We start from the raw sequence: 25,995 nt of genomic DNA on the forward strand, positions 1-25,995 counted from the left end.
ATGCTGTGTGCTAGAGTTTAACTATTTTTCTGTCATGAGGTAATGGTCTGTGTGTGGAATCAGTGTGGCATCTGGCTAAGAACTGTGTTCACGCAGTGTTGAATCCAGGCATTTATTTCCTGTAACAGAATTAAGTTTACTACGGAAATGAAATGTGGTGTCCTTAAACAGTGATTGCACACAGCAATCTGCTGCTGCTTGGGGGCCCAAGGATTCAGCAGCGCACTTTCAATGTAGCACTATACTCACAAAGTCAGTTCGGCTTTGCTGAGCACTAACGCCCATGAGCCTACTGCATAGAGAGGATGGTGAGAAATATCTGACAGGGGCTTCAAATCAGAAAAGGTGCTGATCTGGAGGGCGGGAGGACACTCTCCGCGCTGCCCTAGGAGGGGCATCGGCCCACCCCTATGCCATCTCCTGTGCATGGGATGAGTGTAGTGTTCTGCTATCGGAAAGCACCGACACGAAGGGTTACGCTGACAGATAAAACACAGCGACTTCGCGTTCTGAAGAACGAACGTTGTTCCAGAGGGTAGGCAGTGCCCCCAGGAGACAGAGCTGCTGGCCCTGCCACGACCCGCCAGCGATGCGCACAGCCGGCGACCCCGCCAGGCACGTTCTAGGCCGCCTCCGGGGGATCGGCACCAGCTCCGCCGAGAGCAGCACGGGAGATCGCCGAGGGCTCGAGGCGCGGGAGGGGGGCTGCGGCCCCTCTCTGGCTCCCACCCTACGAAGCCGGCGCGACGCTGACACCGCTCGCACACGAAGACCCCCGCCCCCGGCTCGGCCCCCGCCAGCGGCTCCCGGTTGCGGGGCGGGGCGGGCGCGGGTTCCGGCGGGCGCTGGATGGAAGAAGCACTCCTCCGCCGGGCACGGCCGCGCTCGCCCCCCCGCCCCCTCGCTCTCCCCCCGCTCCCCCCCCCCCGCCGCCTGCGGGGAGGAGGACGGCGGGGCATGCCGCCGGCGGGGCGGTTCCGCGGGGACTGACATGCTGCTGAAGAAGGGAAGGCGCCGGCCCCTCCGCCTCTCCTCGCGGTAGCCGGGGCGATGCTGCAGGGCGCTCTCCGGGCTCTCCCGCAGGCGACAGCTTTCCGCACACTGCCGTGAACGGAGCGGGGCGCGCACCCTCCCCGGAGCGGCGGCGGGGAAGGCGCTGCCCGCGCCCGCGGGGCCCCCTCGGCGGCGGCGATTCCGCGCAGCGGATGCGCGTGCATGAGCTCTGCACTGAGCGGGCGCAGGAAGCGCCCCCGCCCCGTCGCCTCCATCTTCCCGGGCAGCGGGACCTCGCCGCGCGGCCGCGAAGGGGAGCGGCGGGGCAGCGGCTTCGAGGGCGCCTGTCAGAACCAGCGGGCCCTGGACGACTGCAAGACGGTGGGTACCGCCGGAGCGCTTCGCTCGCGCGTTCCGCTTCTCAGCGACGCTCCGCAGCGCCGCTCCAGCCTGTTCCCCCCGTTGCCATCGGCGCGGGTGGAGTCGCGCTCCCCGCAGGGCGCTGTCGAGCTCGGGTGGTTCGGCCACGGGAGGTGAGGGGTACGAGGGGTCCGCTGAGCCGGAGCCCGCAACGCTGCCTACAGCCGGCGACTGCTTTCTGTTGGATCCGGCAGAATCTCTGCTCAGACCGAGCCTGAGCAGGTCAGCCGTCGCTTCTGTTGCATAAGTGCACACAAACCACCCTCTTGCTCTAAAAGCATGCTAAACGGGATGCAGAATTTGAGACAGCAACACTCTGTTCCTGTTGTGTGTGCTAGTGCTTGCTGTCTCCAGAGCAGGTCTCAGGTACATCCGTGTTAGTTTTGGGCCGTCACATGGCACACCATGGCATTTTTCTCCATTTGCGCTCAAACTGTTGGGGTCCTGGTGCCTTCCCCCAGGCCGGTGCCGTGCTTCCTGTCTCTAGCTCCCCAGCAGGCGTTGGGCCCCAAAATTGCCCTTCTCTCTCATGACAGAAATAGCAAACAAATGTGTTGCTGCTACTTTGCCTGACAGATCTGAGCCTCGCTGCAGCTCTGTCCAACAGCGCTGGAAGCGTTTCTGCTACTTCTGTGCTGCCGGGCTCTGGCACTGTTTTACTCTGATACACAAACAGTGCTGGCAGATCTCCACACCGATACTTCAAACCGGCAGCAGCCCAGAGCACCAGGGAACAAAGCTGCCACCGTGGCTCTATAAATACAACCAACAAGTGGATCCCACTGCATCCTGCCTTTCTTCTCCTTCTCGGGAGCTTAATTCAGGACGTTAAACACAAGTGCCAGCTTTGTTTCTTCACTCTTCAGCTGGTAAAATTCTGATTAGAAGTATGACATGATTTACCAATGGACTGTCAAAATGCAGTGAGATTTAGAGACAAAATGAGGGAGCACTCTCTTGTTCTGTCTTGATGCTGAAGCATCAGTGTGGTTTTGTTTTCCTTGGCAGTGCTGAGGCTGCTCAGTGTGTCCTCTGTTGGGTCAGGGAATGTCAGGTGAGAACCTGCAGAATGCATCTGCCTCACTAGTGTGGGATGAGGATGTCTTTGTTTTTTATGATGCAGAATAATTATGCTGTGACACAGTGTACTCTTCTCTTTGTCCACTCATTTCTTGTGTGCTCTTAAGCTACGTAGAACAGGAGATGAGAAGAGTTGGAGTGTTTTGTCTGGGGCTTTGTTGTCGTGTGGGTTTTTGGTGAGATGAAGGCATTGTTTACCCCCTCCAAAAACAGTGAAGCCTTACAGTTTGAGAAAGCATGGCCAAAAAAAGGGGTCCTGATACAAGTCTTTAGTCCTACTGAGTAATTACAGTTATGAGCACAAAGAGCCAGAATGTAAAACTGCTGCAGAAGCAGCTCATTTATTTTCTCTTTCTGAGTACGGCAATCTGAGGACTGGACTTCCACATTTGGTGAAGCTGATGGATAGATTTGGATTTTTGCCATACTTGTATGTGGGACACACCAAAATCCTGATGGTAATGATGGATGCAGTTGCTTTTGTCTGTTTCTATAATTTGGAAATAGAGGTCAAGTCAACAAAACAAATTGATACATATTTTGTTCTAATGCTCCCTTCCACCTCCACCACCATGCGGAGCAAATGTCCTGATGTGCTTCTCCCAGCATACAGCAAATGCTTTGTTTCCTTAAAATACCGTCCCACACAGGCAGTCAGTGGAACTGAGCAGCCATGGTCTGTCCCTCACTGTGAGCCTACTTGGGCATCCAGCAGCATCCTGATGTGTCTGCTGGGTATCAGATAGCTGAGGAAAGGTCAAAATGCTTGTTTACCTTTTTACCTGCTTTTTGCTCCCATGCTGGGAAAGGTGTTTTCCAGAATCCTGGATTGGAAGTGCCTGCCCAGTGCACCTCACCCGACAGTGATTCCCAATCAATTTCAGGTCTCAAATGTGGGTTAGAGCCCGGTGACAGAATGGAATTCATTACAAAATTAGCAAAATCCCTAGTGTAAAAGCAAGCATTGCATTCCAATCCCTAAGTGTGCCATTAATCAGAAAGCAAGAGGAACAGAGACAGTCATTTCTGGAGATGTTTTCATCTCTTACTGATCACAAAAAAAACCTACTAGTAAAGCAGCTGTTTGTCGGGGATTGTTTTTTTGTGCATTTGTTTTTTTGTTTGTTTGTTTTTGTTTTGTTTTGTTTTGTTTTTTTGTCTGCTTCGTGTTTAAGACTAATAACTCACACTTGCAGAGATTAGAAGCACAAACAGCACTTCCCTGCAGATGAGCGTTTGTAGCAGACAAGAGGCAGCTGGCAGGGAGTCCGTCATCATTCGCTAAATCTTAGGCACTTTATCCCATGTGCCGAGAGACGGGGAGCAGCAGGAGCAGGCTTGAGTTTGGATATGTGTTTATAAAAACACAGCTGTTTTTATCATTGTCGCTCATTGTCTCACCTAAGCACATCGTCTGTTTTTCAGCTTGTCCAGGATTTCAATACCCAGGTGGCCCTGTACCGGGAGCTGGTGATTTCCATTGGGGATGTCTCTGTCACCTGCCCATCTCTGCATGCAGAAATGCACAAAACCCGGACCCAAGGATGTGAGATGGCCTATCAGGCTCACCAGAAGCTAGCGGCAATTTCTGGGTAGGAGCCTATTCATGTTAAAGTTGTACTCTCTTGCACATCTCTGCTAAATATTCCATTGAGGAGACTTTCATCAACAGCACTGACTTGTGTTTCTGTCTTAGGGTAGAGATGTATGACCACAAATTCTACCAAATGCTTATATCCCTATTATAGTGCAATTTGGTATCAAATCCCAGTCCTGTGACAGAGGTGATATCTCACTGATTTTGTGTGATACTTTTATGTAAGTGAGGAGGATTTTTCCCTGTATCACCAGACAGCTTAAAAAGATGAAGGAAGAAGCCTTGACGTTTAACACCGATGTAGCAACCAGTGCCTACTCAGGCCTTCACTGGGTATACCTGAGGAGTCAGAAACAAGTAACAGTGCTAGTAGAAACTTGACAAAATTAGGGGAAAAAAGAATCAGGTGAAAATTATGTGAGAGGCAATTACAAAGTTTGGCTGCTGTGAAGCTTGTGTTTACTTTCTGCATGTTTTTAAAATCATCTGTGTTGAAATAAGGATTGAAGCTTTCCCAGCATGTATTTTTTTAAATTTATTCTCTCATCGACTTTGTGTATTACGACATAAGCACTCCTTTCCATGGTGACAGAATGTATCATCATATATCATCGCCTACTTCAGACTGCGCCACAGGAAAGACAAGCAGAGATAGAATAACTGTCTTTCAAAAGTGAATTGATGTTTTCACAAAGGCCAATTTTTTGTGGATCACACAGCAGATGACAGGGATGTGACATTAACACACTCACTCCCGAGCCTTGTCTCTCTGACCAAGCCGTGTCAGTTTCCTGCTCCCACCTTACCCAACATAAATCATCATGAAATTTTTATTTTCAGCAGCTCTGCCCAGTCCTCAAGGAATTTATTTCATCAATTATATGGGAAAGCTGTCACAGATTTAGTGAATAGAGAAGACCACTGTAGCAAACACGGAAAAAAACATCGGTCATTTTAGTAGAACTGTTGATCTATTCAGAAGCAATTTTTTGTGCATAATCTCCTGTGCTGATATTACAAACTCTGATTTGCTCCTGAAACACAACAGATGTTTTTAAGTTACTAAAGTCTGGGAGAGTTAATTAAAAAAAAAAAAAAAAAAAACGACAAAGCATGCAGTAACCAGCACACAGTAACTCAACAACTGTAACACTGAGAACATGAAAACAAGCAAACAGTAATGAAATGGATTTTGTGTACTTTCAGACTCAATAGAGAGATAAACAAAACATACATTTGAATAGCAGAACATAGGTTGGACTTTTTATTTTTTGTGTTGAAGAAAAATGTAAATGCAGACTCATTTTAAAACAGAGAGCTTCTTTAAGTAATCATTTCACAGTTGGGAGTCTGTCATATACACAAAGATGTCCTGAAGGTTGAGCAGTTGTTACGAGAATGACATTTAGCTAATCTAAAACTATTTTAAATAACTGTGATAATAACGTGATATCCATAACAACTGGTAGGTGTTAGAAACCCTCTGGAAATGACTTGTTCAGTTTGACAGACATTTTACAAGATGTGCTTCACAACGTCACCCTCCTACAGCTGAGGAAAGGCATATGAGCCAGCTCCACTTGTGTGGCATGTCTGTGAGGAAAGACGGGAGGTGAAGGTGCAGCAGGGACTCTGTGCAGAACACAAATGGAAGGAGAGGAGTAGTAAATAGAGGTGCAATCTGTACTTCAGATTGCAGAGCGATGTTGTGCGTATGGCATAGGATCTAGAACATAATTTAGTGAGAAGAAAATATAATGAGAAGAAAAATATTTAAGGACAGGAATGTATTAAATCAGCTACAATATCCAACAGTCAGGAGGGCAGTGTGCTGTTCTGAAGTCACTGATAGTCAGCAGGTGGGACAAAGGTTCATTTGGTTTGCTACTTTAATTTAAAATGAGCAGCTCTGTGCTCTGCAAACTTCCAGATAACACAGCTGATTCCATCTTCCAAAGCTTGTTCAAGATAACGATCCTTGCCTATTGCTTTCCTAGCCAGAGATAATTATAACAGTTAACTAATTGTGTTACTGGCTTTAAGATTTCATTACATATCGGCATTCAATCAGTAACATCCTTTTTGTCCATTAGTGATATGAGCTATTGCAGGGCACTGGAGTTTCTTTCAAGAAGTTGACTTCACTTTATTAGATAACATTAAAGAAAAAAATGCTGAGGTGGAGATGGTACATTAGAAACTGCATGGGATAGAAGTCAAGAGAAAGAAAAAGCTTTGGCTTTGGGTACATCAGTACATCAGAGAGAGGTGTAATGTGAACAAGAGAAGATGCCCATTGTAGCTGTAAGAGATGTATACACTTATATACTGTCAAAGGATGTTCATCTAGGCACATGGAACAAGTGAAAGCTGCACTTACATTTTAAAAACTAGGAGAAAGGAAAGCAAAGGAGAGAATGATAAAGGTAAGAAAGTAGTGAGGAAACACAAGATGTTAAGAGACTGGACTAAGTTGGAGCATATCACCCAATCTGGTCCAAATCTGACAGCAGCCAGTAGCAGAGATTCAAGGGAAATATATATACCTATATATGAAAAGCAGATTATACATGGAGCATTGCTTTCCCTTGTATACTTGCCACTTCCTAGTCAGTAGTTTAGGAATCTCGTGAGTCAAAGGCTGCATCTGAACAATTAATACCTGACCAATACAAGCTCACAGCAGATTTCAGAATTTGTATACGTATGAGGGTCTTCTACTTGGAAAATGCTGAGGATAAGTAATGACATCTATACACTGTGATGTGTTTAAAAACATTACAGATGAATTAATTAAAGTTAAGTTTATCAAGAAAGGAAACTTTAAATTCCATCTTTGGCTTTATAGCCCTCATCACATGCTCTTCTTGAAGATGCATACATTCTGATGTTGGAGAGAGGTCAAATTTTCCCAAAGAGTTTACCTGAGTTTACCTGAGTTTACCAACATTATGACTTTCAGGGAACAAAGATTAGAAATAGAAATCAATTGAATGAAAATATTCTAGTTCTGGCTAATAACCTTATAGGAGTTAAAGTTAAAGCTCTTCTCTCAGTACTTCTTTCAGGACTTCAGGTCAGTTCTTGCTTATAGTAATCCTAATTCATATGAAAAATTCTTTTTTATTATTAATGCTATCTTCTGAGGGCTGTGATCAAGCTCTGATTCTTTCACTGCATTTTCTACTATCATAAATTAAGTATCTTGTCTGAATTACATTATGCATCTTGTAGTATCAGAAGTTATGGTGAAACTCAGAGGAGGTAAAGCAGCAAGAAAATGGATCAGTATTTTTTTCTAAAGATAAACAAAAGGAAAGTGTTTGGAACAAGAGGGAGAAGGAAAAAAATGTGCAAACCTCTATTTTGGAATCTTTATTTTTTGGCTGGTAAATACTTTGATGGTATTTTAGATCAGAATTTGTCAAAAGTTTGAGATGGGAATAGAAATATAAGTCAGAACTGCATTTTAAGGCACAGATCCGCGCAAGCGTAGAGACTTTTTAAAATGTTCCTTTCATATTCTCAAGCACTTGATATGCTTACATAATGCAAGTATTTCTGGGTGCACTTGGCACACTGAAACTAAAACTGATAATTTCTCTCTGATAATCTGATATAAATGTTGACAGCGGCTTTTTCTTGGATGAAATAGAAGCCTCACATCTGTGCTTTGAGAGGATTGTGCAGGAGGTCCTCCTGGACGCTGTGCTACATGCAAGATGATGAGGTGATCCAAGACAGCCAGTACAGCATCACCAAGGAGAGATTGTGCCTGACCAATCTGGTGTCCTTCTATGATGGAGTGATGGTATTTGTGGACAAAAGAAGAGCAACTGATGTCATGTACCTATATTTGTACAAGGCTTTTGACGTGATTCCACTCCACATCCATATTTCTAAATTGGAGAGATATAAATTTGAAGGCTGGATTTCTTGGTGTATAAAAAATTGGTTGAATGATTGCAGCCAGAGAGTTGTGGTCCAAGGCTATAGTTCCAGCTGAATACTGGTGATAAGTGGTTTCACCAGAGGTCCATCATGAGACCAATGCTCTTTAACATCTTTAAACATCTTTATTGCTGATGCAGGCAGTGAGATTGAGTGCACCCTCAGCAAGTTTGCTAATGACACCAAGATGGGTTGTGCTTGAGATGATAGGACAGAAGGAAGGGGTGCCATTAAGGGGGACCAGGAAAGGCATGAAAAGGGCCCATGTGAAGCTAATGAAGTTCAAAAAGATCAAGTTCAATAAACTGAGATTGGGTCAGGGGAATCCCAAATACATGGTACAGACAGAGCACTCCTTGAAAGCAGCCTCACAATGAAGGATTTTGGGGTTTTGGTGGATGAAAATCTTGATGCAAGCCAGGAATGTGTGCTTGCAGCCCAGGCCAGCTGCATCCTGAGCTGTATCAAAAGAGGGGAGGACAGCGGGTCCAGGGAGGGGATTGTTCCTCTCTGCTCTGCCCTCATGAGAGCATGTGTGGAGTTCTGCATCCAGGCCTGGTGTCCTTAGCAGAAGAAAGAATGTGGAGCTATTGGAACAAGTTCAGAAGAGGGTCATAAGGATAATCAGGAGGCTGGAGCACCTCTCCTGTGAAGACAGGCTGAGGGAGCTGGGCTTCTTCAGTCTGGAGAAGAAAAGGCTCCAGGAAGACGTTCCACTTCTTAAAAGTAATAATCAGAACTCAGTGAACATGGTCCTTAGTGACTTGCTGCAATGAGTTTAAGCAGGGAGGGGGACTAGATGGCCTCTTGATGCCCTCTCAGCCTGTGACAAAAGTCTCAGTAAATCTCCTCAGAATTTACATTGATGTGTTTCTGTTACTTTTACAATACAGTTGTTACATGTAGCTCCCCCTGAGTTCATGTGAAGTTGAGGTAGCAGACTTAAAAAACATCCTGATGGCATTCCTGTCTTTCCTGCAACACACAGAAATGCTTCCGTAGTGTTGCTTTAGTAGTTTCATTTCATTTCCACTTTTGTTTTCTTATACAGTCTATCCTAGATTTCTGATGCTTTCCTTAGGCATTAGGTTCTCAGACATAATTACTATTAGATCAGTTCCTAAGGTTGTGTTCAGACAATTGTTGACACCCACCTCTAGCTATGTTTTTATTAGAATGTCTGAATTTTTCCTAAATAATCAGGCTTTAACATGATTGTCTGCTTACTAAGGCACACGTGCAAACAAAAAAGGTCTGCTCCAAATTATTCTGGAAATCAAGAGAAAAAGAGAACAGGCTTATAAGTTCATGACAGCTGTATTAAGGACAGACATAATAGAAACCATGTGAACTGTTTAACTGAAGATGTTAAAGAAAGCACTGCTGACAGGCAGTATAGCTCAGCAGAAACAGAACATGGCAACACTCAGCTCAACAAGGAAGAATTTTATAATCATGAATCAAAAACAAGGCAATGGTAGCAGAGAGAGAAACAAACTAGGGCTCACCCAAGCCAGGTATCAAACATGCAGCATGTATGGAAAGCTTTGCCCTCCCCAGCTATGTTTACAATCACTGCCACTGAACTCCCTCTCTAACTGTGTGTGCCAGAGATAAATGCTGATCTCTGGAGATCTGAATTAAAAGCACTGCTCCTGTGTTCTTCCTCCCTTACAGTTAGTGTTCTGACAGCCAAATGAAAAGTTAGGGGTAAAAGTAAATGCTTCGGAAAGGTTGCACTGTGATAACAGGAGTATGACCTGTTGGAAGTATATTTGAGTATTAAAAGAAATGTGATGGCTGGTATGAAAACAAACTTGGAAGTGTTTTGGGAAGAATGCTCATATATGGATATAGAGTGAATTTGTCCTTTGCAGGCAAACAAGTGCGTGGCAAGTACGCAATAGCTTGCTCCTCTCTAAGACTCACTGACACTGCTCTCACCACGTTCAAAATGTCTCTAAGTTTACAACAAACCCTGTGCACCTAAAATAATGGAAAGACATTGAAAAACTAAGGCAATTTTCTATAGAATTGAGTTAAAATGGATTCTCTTGTTGAGAATAAAATGTTTACTCGATTTAAGCAGCAAGAAGAAAAAGAAAACATTTAAATCAGATACCTCAAGTTCTTATAGGGAAATTTTTGAAAGCAAATAATGGAGAAGAATACATGGATACTTACTAAAACTAGGGTTCTCAAAATAGCTAACCTCCACAGCCTCAGTTTTCCTTTGTATCTTTGTCTTCGGAGCAGTGCATAGGCAATGCAGGCTTCAATAGACAAAGTGTTAATATGTCCCTTTACAGATCTGCCTTTCATAACTGTGGGCCAGATTCAGACAAGGGCAGACATACATAAAATTTCATTTAGCATTTACTTCCCTGTGCAGAACAACAATTTTGGAGAACCTGAAAGTTCTATATCTGCAGTGACACAAAGTCATGCTATTTTGACAAAGTGGAAGGGGAGCTTAGCACCTTTCTTAAGAGTAGGCCTAAACAGCAGGCAGAAGTGGAGCACTCTTCCTTGTCCAAGTTCTGACAAGGGTTGATCTCATAGGCATTAACAGAACATCCTCAGAACACTGATAATTTTGGGCTCCTGACAGAACACAGAGACAGCTACCACTTTCTTTTAAAGCAAAGCTGAAGTTGAGTTAACTTACTTTCATATCGCTTGTTCTTGTCTCAGAACAACACCCAGACTTCCAGGCTACTGCCAATAAAATGGTAGGGGAAGGCAGGACAGACATCATCTTCATCACTCGTTTATTTGCAGATAGGCAGGAACAGAGCCCTGTACCTTTTCCCTTGTAGAGTGACCTGAAACAGGTAACTGCAGGGCAAGGAGGGCACACTGCCATCACTTGCCCAGCTGGGATGGTGCTCCATGGAGTGTTGTGGTGCGGAGGCTTGACTCTACTTCTGCTTCAAGTGGTGCCAGTGTGGGTAAACACTGCAAACTATTTAAGGAAATGCCTTGGTAGTGATGTGAGTCTGCATTCTAGTCCTTGCTACTATGATTCTTCTGTCTTTTAGGCACATAAAACACAGCAAAGTGCAGAGGAGCAGAGTGCCAAGTGGTTTTTTAGCAGTTTGATTTTAACTCTTTACCTACTCAGAGCCTTGGTCTAGGACTGGAGCAGGCTGCAGGTTAAGGTTGGTTTGCTTTCCATTTTATGTGACTTCCACATTCAGCACTCCATTCTACAGGTTGGAACAGAATTCCAAAAAGTAAGATTCTGCCATATTTTAAGTTCTCCACTAGCACACTCACCTGTGTCATGCACATGCAGCATTCCACTACAGCTAACTCAGGAGTAATGGAGCATCCAGCTGTCTATATGCTCTGTTTCATGATAATTAAATATTTGAAACCATTATCAAGGCATTAAGTCTCATCTGATCTTAGCGTCAAATCAAGCATTCCTTAACCAGGAATCATTCAAGTACTGTCAATTAAATAATGTGCAAATTCATGTTTTAAAATTAAACATATACTGAAGAGTTCCCACTTTTATATCTACCTACTATCACTGAATGCTATTTCCTATTTGCGAATCTACATTTAGATTTTCTACATCATTTTTATCTATAGGAGAAAGAACACACTTTCTACTTACACATGAACAATTAATTCTGTGTAGTTCTTTCTTTCCCCTCCTTTGTTTTATTTTTTACCTCATAATTCTTTTCTTTATTATGAATACTTTCTGGATGAACAACATTTCTTGCCTGTGGATTTGTCATAAGAACTCAAATGCTGTCATGTTGCAATCAAAACTGTTGAAGGAGCTGCCTTCTTGTAACAGAATAAAACAAGTTTGCATTTAGTGAATGAGCAAAGAAAAACAAGTGCTTCGTATCTCTATCATGGTAGGAGGGGTGGTTGCAAATGAACTGTTGGTAACTTTGCCATCATGGGGAATGGCTAAATGGCAGAATGCTAAAATATGCAGCGTTTATACAGCAACCTCCAATTACTTCCACAAGTTCTGGGCGTTTAATTTATCTGCAGACCTACCAAAACAGTGTACATATGGCCTTGCTATTCATTTCGCATCATTCAATTGGAAATTACTAGTGCATCTGTGCAACAGTTAATGCAGAATACTGGATGCCCAAGGAAGACTTTGCAGAGGCATCTCCAAGCAGAAATTGTCATTTCAGAATGGCAAAAATATAATACCGATTTGCAAAGTGAAATAGAGACTGAAGCAGGATTAAAAAATTTGAAGTGAAAAAAATACGAAGCTCCTTATGCTATAATGCTGCTTCCTGAACACATTTTAGCAACAGATGGTTTTAAAAAAAAATCTCCTTATATAAATTTAAACCTTCTAGGAAGGTTTTTTTTTTTTTTCTTTGACACATTCAGGCTTTCTCAGTCTCTCAGCTGTGATTTTTAACTTAACTGCTTGTACAGATTGGCTCTCTGAAATACTTCTATTATACTACAATTTCTCTTTGAAATGGAGGACTTTTATTTGTATTCAGAGCACTTCTAGAAGCACTTGATGTATACAGAATCTCAAATATTACCTTACTCTGAGCAGCTTGGTAATAATCTGCTTGATGGACTGGATTTCTTTCAGTTTACACTGCTTCCAGTGCATCAGTCATATTGTGGAGCTAATAAAATATTTTCTCTTTGTTCTCAATGGCCCTTGGACTTTTTTTTTTTTTTTTTTTTTTTTTTTTTTAGGAAATATGGAAACGCTGAAATTTGTGTTACAAATAGGTAACATAACGTAAGTTATCCAGGCCATACAAGTGCTTTGTAGAATGTAGAAAAAAAATATTTTTTAAATTTATATTCAAAGTAGTTACTAGAGATGGAGAAAAAGGAGAATAGAAGTGTCGTAATTCAAAGCAGTCATCTGGCTTCTTGTCCTGTGGATGGACAACAGCAGATGGCATCACTTGCCTGAGGTAGAGTTCCTTCTAATCCCATATGGTAGTGGTTTATTATGACTTAGATCTTACAGCACCAAATACCCAAAGCACTGTATTCATTTTCAAGCCTATCTGGGAGATTTCACCCATTTGGGAAAATGTGATTGGCATCTGCACTAATCAGAAACAAAAATCATAAACCTCAAGAGATACTTGTTTTAATAGTTGTCAAAGGTTCAAGCAATCCCCAACTATTAAGTGAGTGTAGGAATGAATTCTTAGCATTTAAGTTTTGCAGACTTTTGAAAGATAAAGTTTATAATGCTTCATAATGAGTAGCAAGTCATTAAGGAACATTTTAAAGACATTAACATTAACATTAAGAAACTTTCAAAGCTTCAAATCAGAGGAAGAATCCATAGACATCATGAGTTTCAACTATCTAGATGACTAGACCTTACTGGTCTCTCCAACCTTAATGATTCTATGATTCTGAAGTTGTAAGAGTCCATATGGTGGTAGATTTGGTTTGAGCCTGTTGGCTAGTACAGACCTGTCTGTGCTCTCACTACTGTTCTATCACAGAAACTAATTTGAGAATAACTTGCAGATGCTGACAAGGCTTAATTGAAATTTCTTTGGAAAACAAAAAAATTTCTGCCCATTCAGCTGATCTGACTGTGTCCTTTTAGGTTATCACAGATGTTTTCTGGAAAGTCTGTGCTATGGTCTGGATTTATGTATTATATAGAGTGTCTGCTATTTAATTTGAGATAGTGAGACATTGAGTCGAATTGTTGGTCCAGATCAGACTAGAGTTAGGCAAGGCTGACTTGTGAGCTCACCTAAAGATTGCTTTTATCTAACTCAATACTGCTCCTCCTCAGTGAGGTGCCTGATAAAAAGGTAAACATTAGGACAACACTTTTTCACTTTCCATGTTCAGCTACATTCCTTCTCTACAGAATCCTCAGCCCATTCCCTAAAAGGTGTATGGCAAAGGATGAGAGCTACTGGATTATAAGCATTCCAGAACAGTTCTTTCTCTGCAGCTTCTTTCTCTTCCCACTTTTCCTTTTTTCCAGTTTGGGCTCCTCCAAGGGCTGCAATCCTGTTAGAAAAATCTGCAGCAGTGTGAGCTCTGCCCTGGTGGCAGTTCCTGCAGAAACATCCATCTGCTCTATCATGGAATCCTCCATGGACTGCAGGATACATTTGCTCTGGTGGAGTCCTCTCCGCAGGCTGTAGGAATGTCTGTTCTGCCATAGACAACCTCCTCCTTCTGCTTTCTCTGACCTTGATGTTCTTTTGTTTCTCACTCTTTTTCTTCTCTCCTATCTCTCTGTGGTGTGTTCTGCCCCATTTGAAGCAAGTTTTCAAGGAGGTACTACACACGTGACTGATGGGCTCAGCAATGTCCTGCAGTGGAACTGTTGTGATGCTGGCTGGGCTTGACTGTGTCCCATACAGAATAGCCCATTATCATCACCCACATAAGCCAACCTGCAGCCCCCAAAATCTTGTCACTTCCGTCTAATACAGCTGATCTTACCTACGCAAGGATACAGTGGAGTAACTTTGAATAAAATTTCATATAATAGTGCTGCTTTGCTTAAGTTCAAGAAGTTCTATTGAATGATCATTAACAGTTTGTCTCCAGGTGGAAAAGTTTGGATAGACCTGTAATAATTTACTTCTCATCGATATCCAAGTTGACTTGATAGCAGCCTTTCAGTGTATAAAGAGGAGCTACAGGAAAGAAGGGAACGGATTCTTTAGCAGGATCTGTGGTGATAGGACATGAGGAAATGTTTTCAGACTTAAAGAGGGTCGTGTATATTTAGGTTGAATATAAGGAATATATATAATATATATAGGAATATATATTATATAATATATATAATCTTTTAGAGTGAGAGTGGTGAGGCACTGGGAGAGGTTGCCCAGTGATGTATTGCAAATTCCTGGAGACTTTCAAGGCCAGCCTGTGGGTGTCCCTGTTCATTGCAGTGGAGTTGGTCTAGATGACTTCCAAAGATCCCTTCCAGCTTTTAAAGATTCCAGAATTCTACTTAGACAACAAAATTCACTCTGAAAGAACACTGAATCACTGAATTCCTCCATGTAGAGGAATTTAGCCCTGCAGAGGACGCAGGAGTCCTGGTGGAGTCCTGAACATGAGCCAGCAGTGTGCTCTTGCAGCTCGGAAGGCCAATGGTATCCTGGGCTCTGACAGAAGAGGGGTGGCAAGCAGGGGCATGGAGGTGATTGTTCCTCTATCTGCCCTCAAGAGGTTTCCTCTGTAGTACTACATCCAGACCAGCGGCTCCCAGTACAGGAAAGATTTGGAGCTGATGGAGGGCCGTGAAAAGGGCTGGGACACCTCCCCTGTGAAGACAGGCTGAGGGAGCTGGGCTTGTTCAGCCTGGTGAAGAGAAGGCTGTGACAAGACCTCATTTCAGTCTTCCAGTATCTAAGAGGGGATTATAAAAAGGAGGGGAATCAACTTTTTACAAGGGTACACAGTGATAGGATGAGGCAGAATGGTTTTGAGGTCAAGGAGAGAAGGTTTAGATTAGATGTCAGGGGAAATTAATCACAGAAAGAGAGCTAAGGTGTTGGAACAGGCTGCCCAGAGAGACTGTGGATATCCCATCTCTGCAGGCATTCAAGGCCAGGTTGGATGGAGCCCTGGGTAGTACAAGATCTGGAGGTTGGTGGCCCTATTTGTGGCGGGAGGATTGGAACATGATGATCCTTAAGGTCCCTTCCAACCCAAGCCATTCTGTGATTCTGTAATTCTGTGTGGAAAAAATGGCACCCATTAACATTCACTGATGTTTGTTGAATGCCTCTGGAGACCAACACTGAATATGAGAACATTGAGGTGGTCGATGGTGCATTTCAGCAGTGTGACAGTGACAGTGGGTCACCTCCATTGGTGAACATTTTTATGAGTGCAGCATTTTGGCTTTTCTTCAGCTCTGGTGAAAATGCACAACTAACGGTGGTGACTATGTTATAGAATAGTGTTTTCTAGCTGAAAATTTGCTTTAAACAATAGTGTTATAGTGCTCTTTGTATTTGTTGGAGTTTCCAGGGAAATAAATAGTAAATAACCTACATACATGTACAGTTCTTAACAAGCACTTGATACATACTTGTTCTCTTGCTAACATAAAGTCAGTGATGTGAAAAAATCATAATCTTAAAGAGCAATTCTTAAATTCATTTTAAAGGCAAGGTTGCTGAATCTGTGGTAATAATTTCATACAGTGAATTTTCAAAAGAATTTTAGAATTTCAAGTAGAAAAAAAAAAAGAAGTAGAAGACTTCAAAAAAATAAATAACTCTCAATTTTTCCATGGGGAATATTTTGAAGTGAGAGGGTGAAGCACATAGACCAGAGCATTCATGGCTGTTGGTGTATAAGATAATGTCTATGGAAGTCAGAAAGTTTCTCTTGAATTAATTTTTTAAAAAAGGCTATTTCCTACTGATACTGTTCTGGCTAAACTACTTGAGCTTAGAAACATCTAAACTTCTGTACATTTTGGAGTTAGAAATGTCTTTGATGTGACATAAAGCACTGAGTCTTTGCTTTACTTGTACTACCATATAACCAGAACAAATCCCACAGATTTTCACTTTTCCAGCTAGCCAAGATCTGACCACGTATCTTCTTTCACTGAAAAAGCAATTAAGGGAGTTCTTGCTTCAAAACAACCATTTAATAAAAACAACATATCAACTATTTATAGGTGTACTAGCAAGAGCTAGCCTTGTCCTCGCTCTGATTGGCTGAGGTGCTGTGCAGTGCTTGCATCACATTATTGCAGCACATTAGTAGAACAAAAAAACAACATATGATACTGAAACTGACAGCAATGTGCATGAAATACATGTATTTCAGAAGAAAAAAAATAACAACCCCAGCAGACGGGAGGAACATAAATAAGAGTGTTTTCTCAAAATCTGCACAAAGGCAAACGTGCTCGATTGACTTTTCTACTTATATTCAAAAGCATGAATGGCTGTGTTCTAAGCAAGTAAATGACATGCTTAAGACAGAAAAGCAGAGGCAGGTTCACTTGCACCTGAATTATAATCAGAAGGGCCTCTGGCTTCTTGCCCTCAGTATCTGAAGAAATTTAGCATTTCTTCTCTGCAGCATTTGTCACACCTCTTGTTCGAGAAGAACCGTGATCTCTGAGGTTGATCTTATGGCATTTTTTGCAGCTGCTCAGTATTTGTAAGCTGCAGTGTCTGTGATGCTAAATTAGAAGGCAGTCTATGCTCTCTATCCAGGAATATTTGTGGAAAATGATTTTGCATAACTTACTTCCCATACCCATAGTTTTATGGAAGTACATGTGGGCCATCAGGCAGATGCCATCAATTCATTTTCACTTTTGATTTGCCCAAGGCTTGTTTTCTTTTAAGTGATGTGATACAACCAGAATGTGTGTTGCTTGTTGTAGATGCAGATAGCTCATCTCACTGCACTCTTCCACTACTGTTGCTGCTCATTAAAATGACGCTCTGCCTGGTAGTTAAGCATGTCCTTTGTCGACATGCTTTCCCTTTCCCAAAAGGTACATCAGATGCTTTTGATAATTTAGCTTTTTTTCTTTGTTTTAACAGATAATGCATTCACGTGCATTTTTAAACGTTGTTGATATTCCTACCAGTACGGTACTTCTCTGCAGCATGCCACATGCTCTGCTGTGTGACTAAAGGCTTTAAGTTAAATTCAGATTTAGAGCAGAAGCTCTGTTTGGTTCTAGCAGCCTTAAATTTTACTAATTTCAAAGGAACTGCGAATGCTGTGCATCAGCAGCAATTCAGAAAAGCCTGAAAGTGTTTTCCAATTCTAATAAATGTTTTGGCTGTAGAGCAAAATCGTCTGTGAAACTTTTTGAAAACAAAAAAATAAAATGTTTCCTTGGAGTTGAAAACAGAAAGAATTTTCATTCTTCACCTTTTTCTCTACCTTCCCTCCCTTTGAGGAGAAACCTTTCAAATACGTGTTCTTGTACCTTAAAATGCTTGCTCAGTGGCGCATTCACCTTTCCTACAAGCGGTAGGAAATATGACGGTTGGCATGAGAGCTCCCTCTGTAGGTTTTACTTTAATATCAGCTTAGGAAAGCAAACATTCCACTTCTTCACAGTGACTTCACAAGCACATTCAGCTGAATAGCTTTACCGAAGTATGAAAGACAGGGTTTTATTGGAAGAAAAACATCAATTTTACCAGTGGTCAAAATGTAAAAGAAACATAACAATATCATGCATCTATTTTCGTTATATTTACAAAAAGATGCTTGTAATTTGAATAGTAACCTAACGAGCCACATAAATGAAGGTACTGGTTTGTAAACAAACAAATTAGCATTTCCTTTTTTTGTAACTACTTTTAATGCTTGTTGGTACCAGAGCTGTCAGATTGCAGAGGTGTGGCTATCATAATAACGTGAATAGTACAGTTTTGTCTGGACTTGCCTACGTACGTAAATTCCAGTTGGCATATAGCTATTTAATAATTCATCTATACCCAGTATTCTAAAAATTATGTCCCCTGTTCAACATTTCTCACAACTTGAACATAGAGGAGTAGAAGATACTGAGGTGAAATTGATGATAGTTTAGAAGGCCATTTTAAGCTCACAACACAAAACATGTATCAGGGATTATAAAAGAAATCTTTATGTGAGTTGGCGTCTGAGCATGTGGCTTTCAGAGTTGAAAATGAGGCTTACATCCATGCAAAGCAGAAAATAGTTGGGTTGGGAATGAATGGAACGCTTATGATCAGCACTGCAGCTGAACACTTATTAACCAGTTTGAGACTGTTAGTGAGGGCAGTGGCCTAGAAATATTTTCAAATATTTTTCTTGGGTTTCACTCCTGTTCCTCTGATTTGCAAGTGGGAGAAGGATTTTGCCAGCAGTTTGATTACAGGCACTCCATGCTCTTGAAAAAAAAAAAAAAAAAAAAAGAAGGGATCTGAAAATGAGGGGTGCTTCAAGTTCGTATGCTTATGCTATTCAGAAATTTGAGTTTACAGAAGAATATATCAAATGTACAACAACAAAATGACAATCAAAATGCCTATTAACATGTCTCCCAATTACTGTTACAGCTCATCTGTAAACAGGAAGCCACTGATAAAGTCAAGCTGATTTACAAGCCAATCTTCTTGTATGTAATTGCTAGTTTCTTAGTGTGCACAACTGAAAATTCTGCCAGTAAGGCTGAAGACGTTTTAAAGAAAAGCGGCTACCATTTGTGATTCACAGGAATTCATAGCGGTATAAGACATGCTGTATTCTTATCCATATGCTCAAGCCCTCAATCTCATGCCCAGTGATAAGGGTAAATCCAAACGTTCCTTGAACACCTCCAGGGTCGGTGACTCCACCACCTCCCTTTCCGGCAGCCCATTCCAGTGCCTGACCACTCTTTCAGAGAAGCAGTATTTCCTTACATCCAGCCTGAGTCTCCCCTGGCGCAGCTTGAAGCCATTCCCTCTGGTCCTATCACCAGTTACACGAGAGAAGAGCCCAACCCCCAGCTCACTACAACCTCCCTTCAGGTAGTTAGAGAGAGCAATGAGGTGTCCCCTGAGCCTCCTCTTCTCCAGACTGAACAACCCCAGCTCCTTCAGCCGCTCCTCATAAGCCCTGTGCTCCAGACCCCTCACAGCTTTGTCGCCCTTCTTTGAACCCGCTCCAGGGCCCCAGCATCTTTCTTGCAGTGAGGGGCCAAAGTCTTGTAAGTTTCCATACTTAGGGTAGTGATAATCTTGTGATTAAAGAATACTTGTTTTCAGAAGAAATAGGTGGGTTTTGGTTCCATCAGATAAGAGAGAAGAGTGTGTTTGTTGACCTGCGTCTACTTACGAAAGTGCTTTTGTCACTGAACGGAAAAAGGTCCTTGTTGACACTTGTGGTGGCTTTATTTTGCATAGGTTCCACTTCACACAGAGAACATTATGAGGAAATGCCCTGCAGGTGGAACACGCAAATCGATGCCTCTCTTGTCCATTACTAGTTGTTTAAGTGCTCATGTCTAGCGTTGAAAATCCTTCTCAGAAAGATAAGTTTAGGCATTCAGGAAATTCAGACACTTGAACACGCTTCTCTTTGTATTTTGCCTCTCAAGGGGTTCAGTTATTAGGGGAAATGAGCAGTATTTTGACTAGCTAAATTTTGGATCTGGATGTTGATTATGGCAAGTACGTGGAACTCCACATGCTTTGTAACCCCATTACCGGTAAGGGTAGCTCAAAGGAAATTACTGTATTCCAATAATTCCATGTGATGGGGAGAAAAAATTGCATACAAATCTAATGCAGCAAATCCATGGTGCTGAACTGGAAAACAGTGTTCAGTGCACATTTAAGCAAACTGCAGAACAAATCAAAAGAATAAAATCCTCCACAAGAAGGCCATTTATTATCTAATATGCATTGTATTCTTCTTAGTTGTCGGAGAAATGAAAACAAGAACATATATCCTAAAGTTTAAAAAGTTAACACATTATTCCAGAGGAAGAAAACACTGTGTGCTCTGCTTTTGCAGTGTTTTGCTAGATGTTTGGGCTATAATTGGTTAGGTGAATTCTAAGAAGTTACATGTACTCCTCAGACTGCATCTTACATCAAACATCAGAATCCTACTCTAAGGTGAGATTCATCCAGATCTGTGGCAACTCTTTCCAGGAAATGCCTATTGGGAGGCATCAACGCAAAAGAAAGCACTAGCCACTGGACTTGAATATGCCAGTGTTGTTCAGAAATGACCGCGTTCTTCAGAAGAGTTACCCCTGATTTACATTCAAACCAATTGAACTTAAATCTGAGCTGTATGTGTTTTATCTTCTTTGGTCAATAAGAGCAGTATAGTTACAGTAGAAACTGCTCTTGCCATCTGCCCCTTGGAAAAGAAGGGCTGTTAAATGTATGGTTGTTGAATATGCAGAGAGCTGCCCATTTCTCATCAGCTAAGTGATTACAGATGAAATGAGTGCCATTCATTTAATATGTATGTTGCTTAAAAATGAAAGAAACGGCAAACACAACTGCAGAGGCTGTTGAAATGTCACCTTGTTAAACCAGTAAAAGTACTATGCTTTACTGCAAGATAAAAAGTAGTATGAAACATTGTAATATACTTAGCAGACCTTCTAAATGGGTAAGGAGTCTGCAATTAAAAAAGCAGTTTTGAAGAATTACATAGTTTATCTCGGGGGTACATTTATCTTTGCGTACATTTATGCGTGTTGTATTGCTGCTGCTTCTAAGCATCATTTTCAGTTTCAGAATTAGCATTCTGAACTACTGTTTATGCAGTCTCTGAAAATATTCACATTCATATCCTTTGAAAATAATGTGAGATTTGAACAAGAATGCATTGCTAGCAAAGACGTATATTTTTCATAGGCAGTGAAGGACTTGACTCTGAATGAACAAAAAATAATGTCAGGTAGTGAATTTTTCAGGAAGAATATTCAGGGACTTAAGATCACCAAGTACTTTCAGAGCTGGAGTCACTAACAATAGGAGGAAATATTAGAGCAGTCATCTGAAAATATATCTTCAAAGTATCGGTGGGGAGGGATTGCTTTCCTGTTCTGCTTCAATAGTTTCATTCTGTATCAACTCTTAAGAGGCCAAAAGCACGACCGCACATATGGCTCAATTTTTCAGCAAATACAGATATCAGATTAGATGCAGAACATTGGATGTGACTGAAAGGAATTGCTCATATTACAGTCTATCCAAAGAAAGCAAAGCCCCTTGGCTGGGCAGGTTTCTTATCAAGTATACGGTCCCAAAGCAACACAATGCACAGTAACTGCAAGGTGTGCTCATTGTTTCCTACATTTCTGATGAGTTCTGCTTGTAACAGACCAGGAAGTGGGACCCATCTTTGTCCCTTTCCACTAAGCCCATGGGATTCCTTTTTGATTCTCAGTCTTTTCCAGCCTCTTTGCTTTTTTTCTTTCCGGTTTGGCTGCATCTTTTGCTCGAGTAAGCATTCCTCAGCGAGCTGACCACTACTGTGATTCTTAACAATTTTCATTAGCGTGTACAAACATCAGTAGTCTTCTTTGATAGGCTGAGGAAGTGCAGAAATTCTTTCTGGACAGTTCTTGAAACCTTCCCAATCGCATTTGATTTCCGATGTCACTGGAATGGACAGTAATTCTTGAGGAAAACCACGTGGTTTCTCTCTCATTATAGGAAGGTTACGGCAAGTCCTTGAATAAAATATTCCTTAAAGCATTCTCTCTTCTTCTGCCCGCTGAGCCAAAGGCATAGAGTTAATTTAAGGCCCATCTTAGATTGGCTCTTTCTGTTTTCCAAACCCAGAATATAGGTGACCATTTTCTTTCTTAGTGTCACTGAAATCAGTGGCATATGGAGCATTATTTCTAGGCCGTGTATGGTTTCCTTTGTCAGAAAGAATCATGAATGTCAAATACGGGAGTCAACATGTTTTAGTATGCAGTATTCATTTGAAGAGAGCTACTGTAAAACTGTATCTGCACAAACTGTTAGGATTGTCCTAAAAAAAGTTCTAAGACTGCTAAGATCTCCAGATTCATTTACTGACAAGAGATCTGGACTTAACATTTTAACTGGATCGTGTATCTCAGTATAAACTACAATCTCTTTCTGAAGTCAGAAAGAACCTATTTTGCTAGTCTAGGTAGACCTTTCCTGATGTAGGTCTCAAAGTCTCTGGTCTAGATTGGTGTCAACAAATTATTTTAACTTAGGAGCCCAGTCTAGCATTGCTGCAACTAACAAGCGAGTTGCTTTAGTTCCCATGAGGAAATCTGCGAGTATAATTTTATCTTGTGTTCAGGAGCATTTTTGGAAGTACCAGTTTAATCACAGGAAATTAAATCAGTGTGAAGAATGCCAGCATTCTTTTTACTGTGAAAGCATCAATTATCATTCCACGATGTCTGACGGTGAAATGCCTAAAATCCTGTCTCTTCCATCTTACCGCTTACTGCCGTCTTGAAAGTGCTGTTGGGATGGGCGTTGAAAACCTATTTCTCATGTTATAACTGGGTGGATGACTTCTTTAGCACTCACAGAAACAAATGCAGCATTCTCAGCTCACAAAAGTGAAATTTGATGTCCAATTTTACAGCTGTGTTTGAGAATTGTATCCTGAAGCTGGGTAAATTATTTTCATAGTGTCCAAAGCAATTAGTTGGAGGAATGAGATCACAGATTCTGTTTTCAGAATTGTCAGTACGGATAAACCTTAAAAGACAGCTTTTATGAAACAAATCCCTAACTTTCCATTCTCCTCACAAAGTAGTAGCAGTACTTGGCTGATATTATAAACATGGCATGAAAGGAAATTCAGGCAGAAACTGTCAAACGTAATGGACTACAATTGATTAGTTTCTGATTAGGATTCTATTTGTGCCTGATCCAGCATGTGTAATCTCAACTGTGACTGTGAAAATGGCTCTGCAGTTTCCTTGTGCGGCTACATCAGGATCAAGGGTAACTGAAACTGGATGGCAAAAAAGTATTTAGGTATTACCAGAAAATATTCCCTCAAAAGGAAAAAGGAAATATTTCCTCAAAAGAGGAAGAAAGGAATCGCTCACTTATTTGATAGTAAGTACCTTGTATAAAAATCAAGAAAACAAGGACCATGCAGTCTTAGCAAAGACAATCCGGTTCAGATATTTTATGTGCAGGGCTTTACAGAGCTAAAGAATTCATGGAATCACAGAGTGGCTTGTGTTCAAAGGGACCCTAAAATCATTTAGTTCCAACCCTCACACCATGGGCAGGAGCACCTTCCATGGTGTCTTATTGCCAGAAAGTTTTAAACACAGTTCAGCAGAAACTGCTTTTCTCCTCGTGTATTTGGTAGTTTATGAAGCAGATTATGGTATGCTTACTTGCAGCAGTAGAGAGGTGGATTTGATGCCCCTTAGGTTCTTCCAGTCTTGCACCTAACAAAAATTTTCTCCTTTTTTATTGCAGCCCAGAAGACGGTGAAATTCATCCTGAAATCTGTAGGCTGTATATCCAGTTGCAGTGTTGCTTAGAAATGTACACAACAGAAATGCTCAAGTCCATATGTCTGCTAGGATCCCTGCAGTTCCATCGGAAAGGTATTAAACTGCACAATTACACAGGCACTGATTTAAACACATGAACAGTTTGTCAGGAAAAGTTTGCGTATTTGTGAAAGACAAAGCACCAGAGTGTAAAGGAAGCTATACCACTGAAGCCTGTTAGATTTTTCCATTTCATTATCATCATTCAGTGAATCTTGTCACGCTTAGTAATTACAAGGGAAAGAATCAAGAAGTTTGGCCTGCAACATGGGCTGCCCAATCATTTAATGTAACTCTTAATCAAGCAAAAGATTACTTTTCTGTTGTTTTTTGCAGTGTAAGTTTATCGTGTTCCATTATTTTGATTTTAGCACAGAAATAGTTTCATTCCCAAGGGTAAACTGAGAAAACTTCTAGTATATTCCTAAGCAAAATACATTTTAACAGACCTCTGAGAGTGGCATCTCTGTGCCTTACGAGCATCGTTAAGGCTTGGCAGATCCAAGACAGCACAGAGTTAAAGCTTGTCTTCTGGGTCAGATGCAGTGAAGATTGTTCCCTGTGGAAAAATGCAGCCAAAAAGAAGTCAGCTGTATGCCTCCAATAACTACTACCTGGACAGATGTATCCCCTAGCCCTAATGTTAGATGTTGTCTAATGAAGCCATTACCCTTGCCATTTACTTTACGTTTAATTCAAGTGCTCCGGTGTCTCGGGGAATGCTACAGGGACAGGATTTGCTTCTCCAACTCTGACAGAGAAAGTGCGAGAGCATGCCGAGGACTTGTAGTGATGATGAAGTTCACCTTGCGTTTTGTACTAACGAGTGAATACTGTCATACTCTCAAGCATTTGGGATGACTCGGAAGTGTCATTTCTCAAGTGGACTTCCCAGGAATTGTAGAAGGTGATTTCTGACAGAGCTGACTGGTGCTGTGTTTCCAGCAGTGTGATGTCAGTATGCTGGCTGCTTTAGCCGCATTTGCCTTTCAGGCTAAATCTGCCAGAGTTCTGCCATATAAACCCTGATTCTCAACTGCTTTTCGTTTTTGCATTCAGTATGTATTTTGCTTTTCTTATTGGTTGGCCCACCTGGAAGAAGCTGCTGATGAGCAAATCATAGAATCATAGAACCACAGAATTGTGGAATGGCTTGGGTTGGATGGGACCTCAAGGGTCATCAAGATCCAAACCCTCGCCGCAGGCAGGGCCACCAACTTCCACTTTTAATACTGGACCAGGCTGCCCTGGGCCCCATCCAAGCTGACCTTGAACACCTCCAGAGACAGGGCAAGAGGGCTAAAGGCTAGGGGCTAAAAAAGTCAGCGTGCGCTGGAGTGTAAACCTGTTGTGAAAAATATGCATTACATGGCAAGGAAACAGAATGTTCCTCATTTTTCCCTAACAAGGAACTCTGAGCTTGCAAATAATTAACTTGAAGAGTTCTCTAAATTAAGCAGAATGATTCTGATCAAACTGGTATGAAATTTTTTAGTCATATAGGAAATAAGCAATTCAGTCAACAGAAACTGATTACTTTAAGCATAATGACCATGCTGACCATATTGAAAGGAAAATGGAGAAATGGAGATGATTTACTGAACAGGCCACTCAATAGCTTGGGGATTATGTCTGGTCTCCATGTAAGTACTTTTTTCCCAGATACTATCCCAGCAGAATTCACCACGTAAATATCTCGTGCTATTGATAGCATTTCGCTTTTTTTACCTCTTCACCTGTTCATTTGTTCACCAGTTTTTCAATGAGTGATGATACGAAAACAGGCATTTGTTTCTCTTGCCCACAAGGAGTACCACAGTGAACACTTCTGACACGTGCTAACTTCACTTAATTCTTAAAAGCACATCTGTTGTTATTCTGTGCACCTGATTTCTTGCTGGAGGCAATTTTTGAAGCCAATACTTTCTACTTGGATATAATATTTTCCATT

At 41.7% G+C, this 25,995-nt stretch overlaps 1 protein-coding gene across 1 annotated transcript in view; it reads left to right on the plus strand.

Moving 5' to 3' along the window:
- Positions 1–946: 946 nt before the first annotated feature.
- The window catches only part of LOC125686558 (regulator of G protein signaling 7 binding protein), a 37,183-nt gene continuing 12,134 nt past the window's right edge, over positions 947–25,995 (plus strand). The window contains exons 1-3 of the mRNA XM_048930694.1: positions 947–1,374; positions 3,919–4,085; positions 23,968–24,098. Of these exons, the coding sequence (XP_048786651.1) occupies positions 1,216–1,374; positions 3,919–4,085; positions 23,968–24,098 (457 nt within the window). The 5' untranslated portion in view covers positions 947–1,215. The remainder of the gene's footprint in view (positions 1,375–3,918; positions 4,086–23,967; positions 24,099–25,995) is intronic.

The sequence above is a fragment of the Lagopus muta genome, chromosome Z (genome assembly GCF_023343835.1).
Source record: "Lagopus muta isolate bLagMut1 chromosome Z, bLagMut1 primary, whole genome shotgun sequence".
Lineage (NCBI taxonomy): Eukaryota > Metazoa > Chordata > Aves > Galliformes > Phasianidae > Lagopus > Lagopus muta.